This window comes from Quercus robur, chromosome 5, assembly GCF_932294415.1.
Source record: "Quercus robur chromosome 5, dhQueRobu3.1, whole genome shotgun sequence".
Taxonomy (NCBI): Eukaryota; Viridiplantae; Streptophyta; class Magnoliopsida; order Fagales; family Fagaceae; genus Quercus; species Quercus robur.
In genome coordinates, this window is record NC_065538.1 from 22,677,121 (window position 1) to 22,693,697 (window position 16,577).

General features: G+C 36.0%; 1 protein-coding gene across 1 annotated transcript; it reads left to right on the forward strand.

The window, feature by feature from the left end:
* The first annotated feature begins 734 nt into the window (after positions 1–734).
* Positions 735–7,141, forward strand: LOC126725526 (heat shock 70 kDa protein 15-like). The gene is made up of 10 exons (XM_050430292.1): positions 735–900; positions 1,790–3,024; positions 3,552–3,779; positions 3,895–3,990; positions 4,089–4,310; positions 5,077–5,271; positions 5,381–5,527; positions 5,663–5,812; positions 5,942–6,072; positions 6,538–7,141. The coding sequence occupies exons 2-10, from the start codon at positions 1,855–1,857 to the stop codon at positions 6,752–6,754; spliced, it is 2,556 nt and encodes an 851-aa protein (XP_050286249.1). The 5' UTR covers positions 735–900; positions 1,790–1,854; the 3' UTR covers positions 6,755–7,141.
* The last annotated feature ends 9,436 nt before the right edge of the window (positions 7,142–16,577 follow it).

Sequence of the window (16,577 nt, forward strand, 5' to 3'; positions counted from 1 at the left end):
GCATAGCAAGAGGATGTCTTCAGTACGAGGATTTGTAACCCTCTAGTGTGCCTCCTTCTGCTGATATCTCTCTTTTGTTGCATCTTGATGCTACTGGAATGCATTCCATTAGAACTGTATGTAATGCTTCACTACCCGTAAGCCGTAGCTGCTTGAGTAATAAATTCCTATTTTTCAAAATAATGATAATAACAACATTTTAACATGCTCACCTAATGGTAAAATACCAGCAAAGCAAGCCCACACAAATTCCATCTGGTCTTTATTTGTGCATGAACCATAGTGCCAAACTCAGCCCACATTCTTCTCAAAAAAATCAAACAAAAACCCTGGTTAAATGCCCACAAAACCAAAACCCATATATGAAAACCCTAAAAAAAAAAAAAAAGCAAACAAAACCCTAGTCAAAGGCCCACAAAACAAAACGGCCCATTAAAAAACACCTCACCAAACAAACCCTTCACAATTTCAGACCCTCACGCCATAGATCTTTCTAGAAGCAAAAGTATCTCTCTAGACATCTCTAGGACCACATTGAACCCCGCAGTCAGTCTCTTCCAATTTTTTTGCTTTTTCAAAAACCAAAAAAACAAACAACAAAACAATACAACAAATTAAAAAAAAGAAAAAGAAAAAGAAAAAAGAAAAAAGAAAAAGAAAAAAAATGTGAAACTAGAAAATTCCACACAAAGCCCTCGCTCGGCCTCATAAATCTCGGTTCCTTATTTAAAGTTCTCGCTCTCTTTCTCTCTCTCTCTCTCTCTCACACACACACACTACACAACTTTTCTCTGTTTATAAAAGCCGTTCGGTCGCAGAGCCTTCCAGAACCCCCAAACACGTCTCGTCGTCTCTCTCTCTCTCTCTCTCTCTCTCTCCTTCTGTTCGATCGCTCTCAAGGTACGTCTCCAAACCCTAGCTCAAATCCACTTCAGATTTAGATTTCTCTCTTTTTCTCTCTCTCTCTCAACCTAGGTTTAGATCTGTGAGTTTCTCTTCCTAGATTCGCTGATTTTTAGGTGCTGAATTGCTTTTCGTTTCGTTTTACTGTTTAATCAGCTTTTAGATTCTAGCTCTTTTGCTGTTTCTAGGTTTAAAGCTTTTTTTCTTTTTTGTGTTTTTTGGAATTTATTGGTGAGAGAGAGAATCTGGATTAATTATGGTGGAAAAGTTTGGGTATTCTGTTAGTTTAGGGATTGGATTTACGTTGATTCGATTACTTTCTTCAAGTAAAATGTGTTTTTTTGTGGTTCAAATAATGTAGATTTGTATCATATTATTTTGATTATTCAGAGGAGGATTTTGATTAATTGATTATTGTGTATTGAGTTGCTTTTGTTTGGTTTTGATTTTTGATTGTTCTATGTTGGTTGCTTGTGTATGGAAATTATTGTGTAGCAGTGCATTTGGATTTGATTTGCTTTTGCTGTTGTTGAGATTATTGCTGCTTGTGTGATTGCTAGCTTGACTCTCAGTTGCTCAGGCCCGCTGGTGTTCATGATCTTAAGTGCTAAATGTTTTCCCTTGTGCATGTATTATGTTTTAATTGCTTTAAGATCATTAGAGAAAGGTTTTAACTTGTTGGGAATGTTATTGATGACGGGGTTTATCTATTTTGTTTGGAGTTTTTCTTTCCTGGGTAATGATGTTTGTGTTGTTGGAAAAAATTTTGAAATTTCTCCTTGTTTCTGAGTGTTTTTAATTGTTATAAATTAATGTATTCTGATTTTAGCAAAAAAGAGAAAAAAAAAAAGTATTCTGAATGTGACTCAGCTATGTTATTGTTCAGGTTTCTGTGACCTTGCCACTTACTAGACCAATTTTAAGTTATAAGTCGGTTTTTTATTTGTGAACATGAGTGTTGTCGGTTTTGATCTTGGCAATGAGAGCTGCATTGTGGCCGTTGCAAGGCAGAGAGGAATTGATGTTGTGCTCAATGATGAGTCTAAGCGTGAGACTCCTGCTATCGTGTGTTTTGGAGAAAAGCAGCGGTTTATTGGAACAGCAGGAGCTGCGTCGACCATGATGAACCCAAAGAATTCGATCTCTCAGATAAAGCGGTTAATTGGTCGGAAGTACAATGATCCTGAATTGCAGAGGGATCTCCAGTCTTTGCCTTATGCTGTTACTGAAGGCCCTGATGGGTATCCTTTGATTCACGCACGGTATTTGGGAGAAGCCAAGACATTTACACCTACCCAAGTTTTGGGAATGGTATTGTCAAATCTGAAAGGAATAGCCGAGAAGAACTTGAATGCAGCTGTTGTTGATTGCTGCATTGGAATCCCTGTTTATTTCAATGAACTTCAAAGAAGGGCTGTTTTGGATGCAGCCACAATTGCGGGTTTGCACCCTCTCCACTTGATACATGAAACTACTGCAACGGCCTTGGCTTATGGTATTTATAAGACAGACTTACCTGAAACCGATCAATTGAATGTTGCCTTTGTTGATATTGGTCATGCTAGCATGCAAGTTTGCATTGCTGGATTTAAAAAGGGGCAGCTGAAAATATTAGCTCATTCGTATGATCGATCTTTGGGTGGTAGAGATTTTGATGAAGCGCTGTTCCAGCACTTTGCTGCAAAATTCAAAGAACAGTACAAGATTGATGTTTTCCAGAATGCAAGAGCTTGTCTTAGGCTTCGGGCTGCCTGTGAGAAGCTGAAGAAGATGCTTAGTGCAAATCCTGAGGCACCTTTGAATATAGAGTGCTTAATGGATGAGAAGGATGTAAGAGGCTTCATTAAGCGCGACGAATTTGAAGAGATCAGCATTCCTATCTTAGAGCGTGTGAAGCAACCTTTGGAGAAGGCTCTTGCAGATGCTGGTCTTACTATTGAAAATGTCCACATGGTTGAGGTGGTTGGTTCGGGCTCTCGTGTTCCTGCAATAATTAAGATATTGACAGAGTTCTTCAAAAAGGATCCTAGGCGCACAATGAATGCAAGTGAGTGTGTTGCCAGGGGTTGTGCTTTGCAATGTGCTATTCTTAGTCCGACATTTAAAGTACGAGACTTTCAGGTAATTTTCATGGACAGAGGGTTGATACCCAAGCATTGTATACTTTTATAAATATATGTGTGTGGTGGTTTTATTGCCTTTTTTAAAAAAAAAAATATTTATGCTTGCATGCATTTAGGCTCTCCTTGAATTTCTCTCCCTCTCTCGCTCTCACACACACAAAATTGCTCGTCACTACTAGGGGTGTCAAAATCTTTAGTCATTATTCCCTTTTTTCCTTCTCTTGTTGTGGCGTATTATAGGTTAATCTCGGCCATTAATGAGTTCTCGCTTTTAAGAAATTAATGCGAGTGAGGGCTCATCGTCACACACGGCCAATAAGTGATTAAGTGATTAAGGGGCATCCTCAGGGGTTTTCATGTTATTCCTCGTCATGTTTTAACCCAGGGAAACTGCCCTAAATACATGTAATCTGTCTGGGGGTATTTACTTAAAAATATTAGACCTTAATCAAAGGCATATATATATATATATATTATATTTGGCATTACTGTGATACCAATGTTTTTTTTATTGTTGATCTGAAGGTCAATGAGAGCTTCCCGTTCTCAGTTGCGTTGACATGGAAAGGTGCTGCCCCTGGTACTCAGAACGGGGCTGCAGACAATCCGCAGAGTACTGTTGTTTTCCCCAGGGGAAATCCTATACCAAGTGTGAAGGCTCTAACGTTCTACAGATCAGGCACATTCTCTGTTGATGTACAATATGTTGATGGGGCTGAACTGCAACAACCCGCAAAGATCAGTACATATACGGTAATATACCCTGGCAATGTTTAGAATCTAAACATTTTAATAATTTGGGCTGCAGTATGATTGTCTAGCAATTTTTATTGTGTTGCCAATTCTGTTATGTGATGTGAATGTGCAGATTGGTCCATTCCAATCTACTACAAGTGAGCGTGCAAAACTAAAGGTTAAAGTCCGCTTGAATCTGCATGGAATTGTATCTGTTGAGTCAGCAACTGTAAGTTCTGGAAGCTTCTTGCAACTCTAATTATGATTAGGCAATTTTCCTTCAAACCATTTCTTATTATTATTTTTTCTTTTTAATGTTTGTTTTAGCTATTGGAGGAAGAAGAAATTGAAGTTCCTGTCTCAAAAGAGCCAGCAAAAGAAGATGTTAAGATGGATGCTGATGAAGCTCCAAATAATGCTGCTCCCCAAGGTTCCAATGAGACTGATGTAAATATGCAAGATGCTAAGGGTACTGCTGATGCTCCTGGGGTTGAAAATGGTGTCCCCGAGTCAGGAGACAAGCCTGTACAGATGGAAGCTGACACTAAGGTCAGTATTCATACCTTGAACGAGTAAACAATTTCTTCTGTGGTGTGTGCTTAATGTTATATACGTGATTCTCAAAAAAAAAAAAAATGTTATATACATGATGAAGCTCATTGTTAAATCTTATTTGCATGTATGTAAGCATTATTTGAGTCATGACATTGGGAAAGCTACCAAAGGGTTTATATCTATTGGGATCTAGGTAGAGCTTACATTGAGAATAAGAATATGTGCATGCTTTCAAATGATATGGTGTGCTTTTAATGCATTCAGGAACCCACTTGCAATATTTTTATCTTAGTTTGTTTGTAGCAATCAACTACTTATCAAAAAAAAAAAGTTGGTTTGTAGCAATCAACTATTAAAGCAGATACTTGGATCTTTGGTACCATCGTTGCAACAGCAGAGCTCCAATTGAGGTGTTAATAAGCTAATACATCTAGTTCAACCATTGAGCTCCACTTGTCTGCTCCTGAGTGACAAACTTGAGCTCCACTTGTCTGCTCTTGAGTGACAAACTTGGGCTTGGAGACTGTTTCCTGCTCTTCTTCTTTTAAGTTTCTAGACTGAATTCCTATGTTATATCATGCATCAGGGCATTTGGAATCTTATGATTGTGTTATTTGCATACAGTATCTCAATGAATGTTAATCCTATTGATTTGTGATGCCTCCATCTCCCATTTCATTTGCATCTATGTGTTGTAATGCTTAATAGCATTAAATATTTGTTCTTTTTTTGAGGCATTATGTGGGTTCTTAACATGCAGGTTGAGGCTCCAAAGAAGAAGGTAAAGAAAACCAACATCCCTGTAGCAGAGTTGGTGTATGGAGGAATGTTTCCAGCAGATGTGCAAAAGGCAGTGGAGAAGGAATTTGAAATGGCTTTGCAAGATAGAGTAATGGAAGAAACAAAAGACAGGAAGAATGCTGTTGAGGCCTATGTCTATGACATGAGAAACAAGGTAGTATGCTTAGTGACAAATATCTGGCTTTTAGTTTTGGACTTCTAAACTAATACTTGTGGTATTTAAAAGAAATCTAATACTTCTTGTTTGTTTCTCTGTTTCTCAGCTTAGTGACAAATATCAGGAATTTGTCACTGATTCGGAGAGGGAAGGGTTTACTACTATACTCCAGGAGGTAGAAGATTGGTTGTACGAAGATGGTGAGGATGAAACCAAAGGCGTTTACATTGCCAAGCTGGAGGAGCTCAAAAAGGTAAGCGTGGTTTGATTTTCTAAATGGCTACTTTCCTCCCCCCCAACCCCCTTCTTTTTCCTTTCCTGGCCCTGTCATACAGCCACACACAGAAAGACAGTGATTACTGATTTTGATATTTGTGTTACATTGCAGCAAGGTGATCCCATTGAGGAGCGTTACAAAGAGAGTGTTAACAGGGGAGCTGTAATTGATCAGCTTGTTCGTTGCGTTAATAGCTACAGAGAAGCAGCAGTTTCAAATGATCCTAGATTTGATCACATTGAAATATCTGAAAAAGAGAAGGTAATATCCGAATTGATCTCGAATTCACACCCCCCCCCCCCCCAAAAAAAAAAAAAAAAAACGGTTTTACAATACACGTATTAACAGAAAACTAACTTCACAATTCAAACTATACTTTGTATGTTATAGGTCCTAAATGAATGTGTAGAGGCAGAAGCTTGGTTGAGAGACAAAAAGCTCCAACAGGATTCACTTCCTAAGTATGTGAATCCAATTCTCTCATCTGCTGATGTGCTAAAGAAGACTGAAACACTGGACAGGTAGCTTTTCTTTCTTTTTACCTTTTAATCCATTTACCTTGTTTGGAAAGAATTTAATGAATTTAATTTTAGCTTTACTTGTTAAAATTCTTCTAGATTACTATAATTTTCAGCTTTGTCTTGATTCTGGTTTTTAATTTTGTCATGTTTTGATTATTTAGTTGCTTCTTTCCTAAGAGTAATGTTAGGGACAACTTTTTTCACTACTAACGGATGTGGTAAGTTGTGATTGGTACACTTTCACTTGGGCTCACCACTGATATTAGTTCTATTGTGCACCACCCACAACAAGTCATCTCAGCAGTTGTGGAAAAAAAAAGAAGTGTCAGTATATTTATTGTTTTCATAATTTATTTATTTCCGAGCTGCCAACCTAAATTCTGGAAATTTGAACCTTTCTTGTCCTCCCTACTTTAAATATAGTAATATTCTCTGATGATGTTGAAATTATACTTTCTTGGACAGGTTTTGTAAACCAATAATGACGAAACCAAGGCCAGCACCAGCCAAGCCAGCTACTCCTGAGGCTCCACCAACCCCACCTCCTCAGGCCAGTGAGGAGCAGCAACCTCAAGGAGGTGATGCTAATGCCAGCACCACTGAGGGGGCAGCAGATGGCAGTGCTGAGACACCGGCTTCTGCAGAACCAATGGATACAGAGACTTCTACAACTCCTGCATAGTCCATTCAAGTGGTTCTTGCCTCTTAATGTTTTGTTTTTCAAGAAAGAATTTGGTTCTTATGTATAAGTACTTTTCTGATTCTGAGTCTAGGGAAAAACTGGGAGGTGGACCTATCATGAAAGCTTCTGGAATTGTGTCCACCTCTTTCGGGTCTGTGAAGCCTTTTCTGTTGTGGGTGGTCCGCCAAATTTTATAGTTAATTAGGATGGATCTCCAGTATCCGGTTTTTATATATTTTTGGAGGGTTTCCAAGAGATACTGTTGGTAGTCTTCCTGACAGTTGTAGGGGAAGAAAAACAGAAATACATTTTGATAGGGTCCTAAGTGTCATTGTTTTTATGTTGGTATGCTCTGCATAATTAATTTCTGGAATCTGTTCTTTCAAACGTTACGGTGTGCTTGATTTTCTGCTTCATTCTGTGATCTTTTTCTGTCACTTGGAAGTCCACGGTGATTGACTTTGTCGACTTTCTTGTGGATATGTATTCTTGTAAGATTTCCAATGCAAGGATGTCAATCAATATCTTTATTTGTTTTTGCCTTTTATGCTAAAAAGTTCAGGTTCTGCTTGGTGCAACTGTTATTAGTTGTTGGATCTGGCACACGGTGTATCGTCTTTGATACCAAGATGTGTCATCCTTAGAGCATCAGCATTGGGGAATGTTAATGCTAAATCTAAAGGAAATTTAGCATTTTTAACCCCAAAATCATTTGCATCAGAGAATGGTAAACAGCACTATTGCAAAATTTTTTGCAATATTGCTACAGTACAATTCTATGTTAGAATTGTATTGTTCACAATATTGTAAAAAAATAATAATATATTATTATGTTTTTTCCCACGAAATCTTCTCTCTCTTCCTTCTCTGTTTCTTTGTTTGCTCTCTCCTCTCTTCAGACCCAAACACTATCGTTGAAGCTTCACCAAGCCTCTCACCCATCAATCTCCATCGCTGAAGCATCACTACCCACATCCACTGTCACCACAGCCATAGCCATGACCATAGCCATAACCGCCACAGCCACCACCACCACCCACAACCTCAACCCCAACCACCATCAACCACCATAAGCCAAAACCCACTCACCCACCCACCTGCCACCATCGTAAACCCTAACCCAAAATCAACCCACCACTAGCCACCACCACCACAAACCATACCCACCATCAACCAAAACCCACTCACCCACCTACCTTCCATCACCGTGAACCCCAACCCAAAATCAATCTGCCACCAACACCGTAATCCATACCCATCCACAACCAACACCCAAAGCCACTCCGATCAACCCACGAACCCAACCGCAAAAATCAAACCCCAACCTAAAATCAATCCGCCACCAACACTGTAACCCATACCCATCCACAACCAGAACCCAAAGCCACTCCAATCAACCCACGAACTCAACCACAAAAATCAAACCCCAACCCAAAATCAATCCGCCACCAACACCATAACCCATATCCATCCACAACCAGCACCCAAAGCCACTTCGATTAACCCACAAACCCAACCACAAAAATCAAATCCCACCAAAATCAATTGAAACCCAACAAAATTAAAACTGACCGAAAATCGATCCACGATCCACCACAGAGACCCACGATCCACGATCCATCGCCCAACCACACCCAGCACCAGAGAGACCCACAAACTTGAGAGGCAGTCAGGCATAGAGAAAGGGAAATGGAGGGGTAGAGAGAAAGTGACAAAGAGTATGGGAGAGAGTGAAAAAAAGATGAAAAAAATGATGAAATTCTAGCAATCTGAAAAAAATGTAGCGGTTGGAAATAAACAATAAAGAATGATTAAAAAATAATATTTTAATAAAAATAGAGTTTTGGGGTGTAGGAGAAATGGTAAAATGGTATGGTATAATGATAAAGTGGTGTTTTAGAATGGTAAAATAGAGTAGCATTAGCATTCTCCAATGTTAATGCTCTTACAGAGATGCAAGTTCTTTCTTTAGCAAATTGGGATATATTCAAGTCATCTGTTATTATGAGTTGTAATGACCCTTTCAAAGTTAAGCATAACCATTAAGAGCATTCACACCCGGCATGCCATATGCCATATGTAGGGTGCATTTAGCATTTTTGCCAAAAATCTCCCCCACATCCGGACTGGTAAAAGCCAAGTATTGCAAATTTTTTTACAATTGTGCTATAGTGCAATTCTATAGAATTGCACTGTAGCACAATTCTAAACTTAAATATTATTATATAATTCTCTCCCTCTCTTACTTTTTATTAAATAATTCCAACACTTTCTCTCTCTTCTCTCTCTTTCTCTCTCTCTCGTAACTCTTCTCTCTTCCTTCTCTCTTCAGACCCAAAACCCATAGCCACCACACTTTATCTGTTCTCTTCTCTTTTTCTCGTTGCAGATCAGTCTTGTTGACAGCGGCGACGTGCTTGCTTTCTCCCTTCCTGGTTGACGGCAGCAACATGGATTGGTGCGGTTGTGGGTTTGGGTTCGATGTGGTGGTTGATCGAGTGTGGTGGTGGTGTGGTGGTTGATCTGTGTGGTGGTGGTGTGGTGGTTGATCGGTGTGGATTGGTTGGTTTGGTGGTGGTGTGGTGATTGATGATGGTGGAGCTGTGGAGGTGGGGTTGTCGTGGGTGGTGAAGGGGTGGGTTTACTGGCATGGGTCTGGGTTTGCTGTCATGGGTTTGGGCTTGGGCTTGTCGTGGGTCTAGGTTTGTGTTTACCACTGTGGGTTGTGGGGACTGGGTTTATTTATTTATTTATTTTTTTTTTTTTTTGGTGTTGAAGGTAGATTATGGGTTGCTGCTGCTGCTGGTGGTGTCAGGTGTGTGTAGTGCAGCGGTGGTGGGCTTATGGTGATGGTGGTTTCAGTAAATGTTGTGGTTGTTGTTGAACAGAAAGAATAAGAGAGAAAGGGTAAATAATGTGTTGTATTGTAAATGATGGTAATTTTGGGATATATTATTTTATTGTGTATAAATATTATTTTAATGAGTAGAATAGGAAAATAAAAGTTAAGAGTGTTGTAAAATGGTATGGTATAAATGATAAAGTAAATTTTGAGCTAGAAAAATAAAATAGTTTGTAAATTGCTGATGCGAATGCTCTAATACAAGAAAGCATACAGCTTAAATCCATTGGAGGCTTTTAGCGGCTAGCTTACTACAATCATATACATTGAAGAAGTGGGTTCTTTCTGTCCTTCACAATAGTTTGTTTGGTAAGAGCCTAATTTTACATTTTAGCTTATTTGCTTGGGAAATGTTTTTAAAGTCTCGTATATTTTAGGCAAAACTATAATATTGGTCCCTTAAGTTTGAAGTGTGTGCAATTGGTCCCTCAAGTTTTCAAAACGAGCAATATAAGTTCTTTTACTAATTGTCATTAACGATGTTACTTATGTGGCTAACGGAACAATGACTTGGCATTTTATTTTAATGATGTAGCATATTTTTAATTAAAAAATTACAAACTAAAATTACACGTGAGGAACATTATTTACCAAATTAAAAATCTATTTTCTACCAATTGTAAACACCCAGCCACGGCTCAAAAAAAAAAAAAAAAAAATCCAACCATCAGACAGAGAAGGGGAGAGAGGGAACAACAAACCCTAGCCGTCACAACGCTACCATACTGCAACGCTATTATGTCACCCTTTCCAAAATTGCAATGCTACCATACACGCAATGATTTAAATCATGTCTAGTGGAGAGGAGGCCCATCTTGAGATTCGGATTAAACAAGTGTCTAGTTAGGTAGGCATTTCGATGAAGTGGGAAAGTCACATAGTGATCCTTATAGAACAATTATATAGAAAATTCTCTATCTACAACAACATGGGGAACAAGAAAAGCGAGAAAACCATTTGATCCTAGCAGGCTTTGAGGACATTTATGGTTTTAGAGGCTGCAATTCTGTAGCGGCTGCTTCTGGGGTTGCTGGAGATCCAATTCCAATATCCTGGGGCTATTTACTACACTATCACCTACATAACTGGAAAAAACTAATCTATCATTGCATCTGCTAGGGCTTGTTCTTCCCTTTCTCTGCCTCGTGGCTGGGTGTTTTTTTTTTTTTAAGCCGTAGCTGGGTGTTTACAATTGGTAGAAAATATATATATATATTTTTTAATTTGGTAAATAATGTTTCTCACGTGTAATTTTAGTTTATAATTTTTTAATTAAAAAAATGCCTCATTTTTAAAACAAAAAGCCAAGTCATTGTTCCATTAGCCATATAAGTAACATTGTTCATGGTAGTTAGTAAAATGATTTATATTGCTCATTTTGAAAACTTGAGGGACCAATTGCGTACACAAGATAAACTTGAGGGACTAATATTGTAGTTTTGCCAACATGAGGAAGAGTGTAGAGGGAATGGAGAGATATAGCAACCCAGATTGACGATTTGCACTGCACTTATCGCCGCAACCTCTATGCTAGAGACATTGACGCTGAATGGATTGATGCCGAATGGCTCACTGCTCATCAATAGGAGTTCCAATGGACTGCCAGAGTAAAAATAAGAGAGCAGGGATAACTAAGAAGGCCAGAAGGGAGAGTAGTTGTGAGAGAGGGAGAGATAGCATGAGAGGGACTAAGGTCAAAGGTAGTGAAAGTATCGACTAAAGCATCGGGTAAAAGTGAGAGCAAATATAAAATATTTTACCAAAATTTTTAGTGTAAAATATTTTACATAAATTTGTCTAGTTTGATTTAGTTGACTGAAAATATTTACTGGAAAACAAACACAGTAAAATAAGAAAATATTTTTCAAAAAATATTTTGTATCAAAACAAAAGAAGTGTAAGCTCAATTACCGAAAAGGCATTAAAAAAAGAATACTGGTTTCATGAAGTGGGCTTGACGGCAAGCTTTGTTCCTGTTAGTGAGTTTCCACCAAGGCCCTTGATGGTGACTGGTTGAATAGCATGGCCTTGGTTTCAGAGCAACTGATTACCTTTTTTCAGTTTTAGTTTGGAGGAAGGGATGCTTGGGTTTTTTTATCTTTTGCATGGATCTTGGCATGCCATGTGGGGAGCTGGGTTTTTTTGACGGTATATGGATCTTCATTTAGGTGATGACACATGGATGGGAGCTCCATTTATGATCTTTACGAAAATTTGGACCATAGTTTGCCAAAAAAAAAAAAAAAAAAAAAAGAAAAGAAAACGGTGATTCAAACAACACCTTCAACCAATAAGCCTCTTGTTAAGTAATACAAGTAATTGTAAAAAGAGGATGAAGTGCTACTGGATAAATTTTAGGTTTATATCTTACCCAAAAAAAATTAAAATTTTGTTGAGGGAAATGTTTAAAATTTGAATATTTGACTTATTCTTAAGTATATTAGTTTTCTTAATCCATAGGAGCCAAACAATTATATGAATAATTTCATTATAGTAATGTAATATATATATATATATATATTTTGTTGAAGTCATAAAGTGATTAAGAAAATGAAAGAGAGAAAAGAGTAAATAAGAAGCAAAAAAAAAAATTAAATTTAAGTTGGTTCAACCTCAGCCTCACGGCCTATGTTCATAACAGAAAGTTCTTGACGACTACATTTTTACTATTGAACTTTTATTTACAATGACCTCAGTCGTACAAGGTTCATATATAAACTCTAAAGTAACTCTAGGGTTAATATGCTTGTTCTAAAAGTATATAAATCTACATAGGTTTGGGTCTTTTAGGCCATGATAACAGTTTAGTCATCTTGGGCAATGAAATCTCTAATATTGACAAATATACAAATGTATGTGTGTCTATAACAAATATCAAATTTATTTTATATTTCATAGTATGAGTCACTATTTATCATCTCTAGTTACTAATAACTAATTTGTGCAATGGACACTAAAGAAGATATAATCTTTTTGGGTTGGATTGCCTCATCCAATAAAACATTGAGTCCTAATTAATTTAAACTAACATAGTTTAGTATTATTTGTAGCTCTAAAAATCAAGTTAATAATATATATATTAGTATGATGATGTGAAAAACATGTGGGCTTTTAAAAACTTATGTGGTAATAATATAAGAAGTAAAAAAAAAAGGTCAAAATCTTTCATTTTATATTAAAGAAACTAGCCTCTAGTTTGTGCAATGAACGAAAAATTAACAAGAAGATATTTATATGTGATACTATTTACTTAATAAGTAATAAATATAAAAAGTTAAATTAGAGAATTTGTAGAACACATGCTTATTGATTCAGACATCCAATTCCTTCGATTTGAATTATCAGGAGGACATACTATATTTAATTAATCCACCATTAAATTAACAATAAATAAAAAGCAGTTTTTTTAGAATTCGTTTAGTATTAATTGTTTGATACAAAATGATGTAAGCTCAAATTATATATATATATATATATAGAGAGAGAGAGAGAGAGAGAGAGAGAGAGAGAAATATAAGTAAAATAATTAACAAAAATAAAACATTGGAACTTTTTTTTTTGGTTGGAGAATCAAATACATTGGAACCTAATTAAATTCGATTAGTATAAGTGGAATGCTATTTCACTATTCATAAGGGCAACTCACTAAAGTTTGGGTCAATTTCAAACAGCCCCTATATTATAAATTGATAATATAGGAATTTATTTGAAATTAACCAAAATCTTAGGGGTCTTTTTTATAATTTTCTCAAAAGACAATGGCCAGATAAAATAATTGTCCAAAAGTGTCAACCCAATGAGGCGGTATGTGTTGTATCCAATATATGTAAATATTGGTTCACAATGTATGATTGCCACACACTTTTAAGATCCATAAATTGTGGGTGGGTGAGATTTTTTTAAAGGAAAACATGCGTGCACACACAAAAGAGATAGAAAATGGGGTTTTAACATAATGACACATTACAAATTTCACTGAAAAGGCATAATAAGTTTTAAAAGAAAGTGACAAGTTATACTATACATAGTATATACTATTGATTAAGTAATGTGAATGAGAAGTTACATGTATTGAAAACATAATATACTTGTTCTAATGAAAAAAAGCAATCATCATAGAGTGAATGTTATATTTTAAATTTTATTGTACAGTATTGTGTCTTTAAAAAAAAAAAAAAAAAACTATACCGATTAACACAAACTTCGCTTTATAATGTCATATAAAAACTAATCCGATAATTTATTTACCATTTTTTCCCCTTGAGATTCCTTAGAAGTTTGGGTTATTATATCACATGGGTTTGTTTGAAATGGCAAGTAATTAATAGCATGAAAATTTGAGAATGGCTGTATTTCATTTCAATACAAAGCTATCAAATGAATAAAATCATGTTATTATACTCAGGGGTGGCTCAACATAATTTGGGGCCTAAGGCGAAAAATTTATGTGAGGCCTTTAATATGTAACTATTAATTAAACAAAATTATTTAATACTAATTAAACTAAGATTAATTTGATACATTAAACACATAAATAATACAACTAGACTAATGTTAATTTCATATAGAGAATTGAATATCATAGTTGAATTATAAATATTAATAAAAAGAAATAAAAATATATTACGATTGAAAAAGATACTTTATTTTGGATATAAGACGAAGTATAGTTAAATAAAGTTGTAATCTAATTTTTAATTTTATATTTTGATTTTAAGAGAGAGAGAGATAGATATTATTTGGTGTATGGCTTTGTCAGATATTAGTTTACAAAAATCAAAGTCTCAAACTATCAAGGGAGATTAATCTATAATTGATGATTTAACACATTTGCAACATCTTTTTGAAATATTTTAGGGTTTCAATTGAGTTAAGGTTCTATTGGTTTCGTAATTTGAGAGTCTTAATAGAAATGAAAAAGAAAAATGCGCTAATTTAAAGCACTATAAAATGTTCAAAATATAATATGACATTGTCTCTCATTGATGAATTTCATCAATTTAACTAATGAATGTTTATATCACTTTTTTGTAATTAATAACATGACAATTTGTAAACCAATAGTAAAATTTGTAGTATCCTTAACATCACTAATAAAAAAAATGTGCAACCTTTAGAAAATATATATATAGTTTTATAAAAATTTAGGCCTTCAACTATGGAAAGTGAGGCCTTTTTTCCTAAGAAAATTTTTGTTTTTTGGTGGGGCCTTAGGCCTAGGCCTTGAGCCGGCCCCGATTATACTCCGCTCCTCTTTTTCTTCTTCTTCTTCTTCTTCTTCTTTTTATTATTTTATTATTTTTTTATTTTCTGCAGAGGAATACCCCGCTTCTTTTGATATTTCATCTAGCCAATACAATGTTGTACGTACTATATACAGAAAGACTCTTACTATATGAATAATATTAGGTTGCGTATTCCATACGCTCGCTTAATATGGAAACAAAAATAACAGCGAAAGTATATAGCAAGCCATGGATATTTGAAGGTGTATTTTTTTTTGGGGGCCAGTGCATATCTGAAAATTAATGAGTGATAAATAATCCCATCTTTACTAAAACCTATTCAAATCTTTGCTAAAACCTATATAAACCCAACTTATATCACTCATTTCTTGCATATTAAAAAGCAAAGGAAAAAAAAGAAAAAAAAAAGAGAAGAAGATGGTGTACAACGTTTCATTCCTAGATCAATATGGTGGGTGGTCCTTGATCTATATTGGCAGATATTTGTACGCAAAGATTTCTGCATCAAAGGCTAGTAAGTGGAATGTTGTTGTTGGTGGTGGCTAGGGGTGGCAATTTTTATCCATATCCATGAACCCGCACATTACTCACCTTATTTGGATAAGTCTTAACCCAACCCATTTGAGTATTTGGGTTAAATGGATAAAAACCCATTTGGGTATTTAATTAGATGAGTCTAAATGGATAAATCCACTGATACCCACTAAACCCATCTAAAATTTAAAATTAAATTTTTAAAAAATAGAAATTTCTTTATCTATTCTCCAATTTTCTTGCCAGCCAAACAAGAGGCTAATAATTACGAAATGCTTTTCTTAGGCAATACTAATAACAGTAAAAAATTTTACTAGACGAGTTCAATTCAGTACACTTTCCAAACTCCAAATCGCCATAAAACACTACTCTCAAAAAATTCCACTTTTCTTTCTTTTCCTCCATTTCCTCAGCAACCAAAGACTCATATTAAACCAAAACAAAGCAAAACCGAAGGCTATTCTCTCCCTCAATTTTCTCAGCAGCCAAGCCAAACAGAGCGCAAGAACAACTCTATTGACTATTAAAACTCAAACTTTCCTTTTTCTTTTTCCTCAATTTTCTTTGCAACCAAATAGCAAAAAAAAAAAAAAAAAAAAAAAGGAAGAAACAGAGCTAACAGTTGGCGGAGGTGGAGGCGACTAAGCAATGGCGACTTCGGCATGATTGTGTGGCGGAGGAGTGGAGAAGATTTGAAAGGCGGAGGAGGAGGGAGGAGTGGGGTGGTAATTAGGGTTTTGGTGGAGGACAAAATGGTCTTTTGGCGGCATTTATGACCCAACCTGCCCATTTGCCACCCCTAGTGGTGGCATATCACCATGGAGGTGTTTTAAAACGCTGCTAAAGGGTATAGCAGCGTTTGCAATGGACCTATAGTGGCGTTTTGGTAAAACGCCGCTATAGGTTTATAGATTGCTTTTGTGGCGTCATTATAGCCGAAAAGGATCTATAGTGTTGTCAACTAGTCCTTGTTTTTTTGTAGTGGCTACATGATGGTGGTTTTTTTTTTTTTTTTTTTTTTTTTTTTTTTTTTTTTTGGTAAGAAAGGGAGATAATAAGATTAACAACAAACAAGTCTATTACAACAAAAGCCAGCCTCATCAAGGGCTAGCAAGCTAACCACCACAGGCGGTGGTTCAAC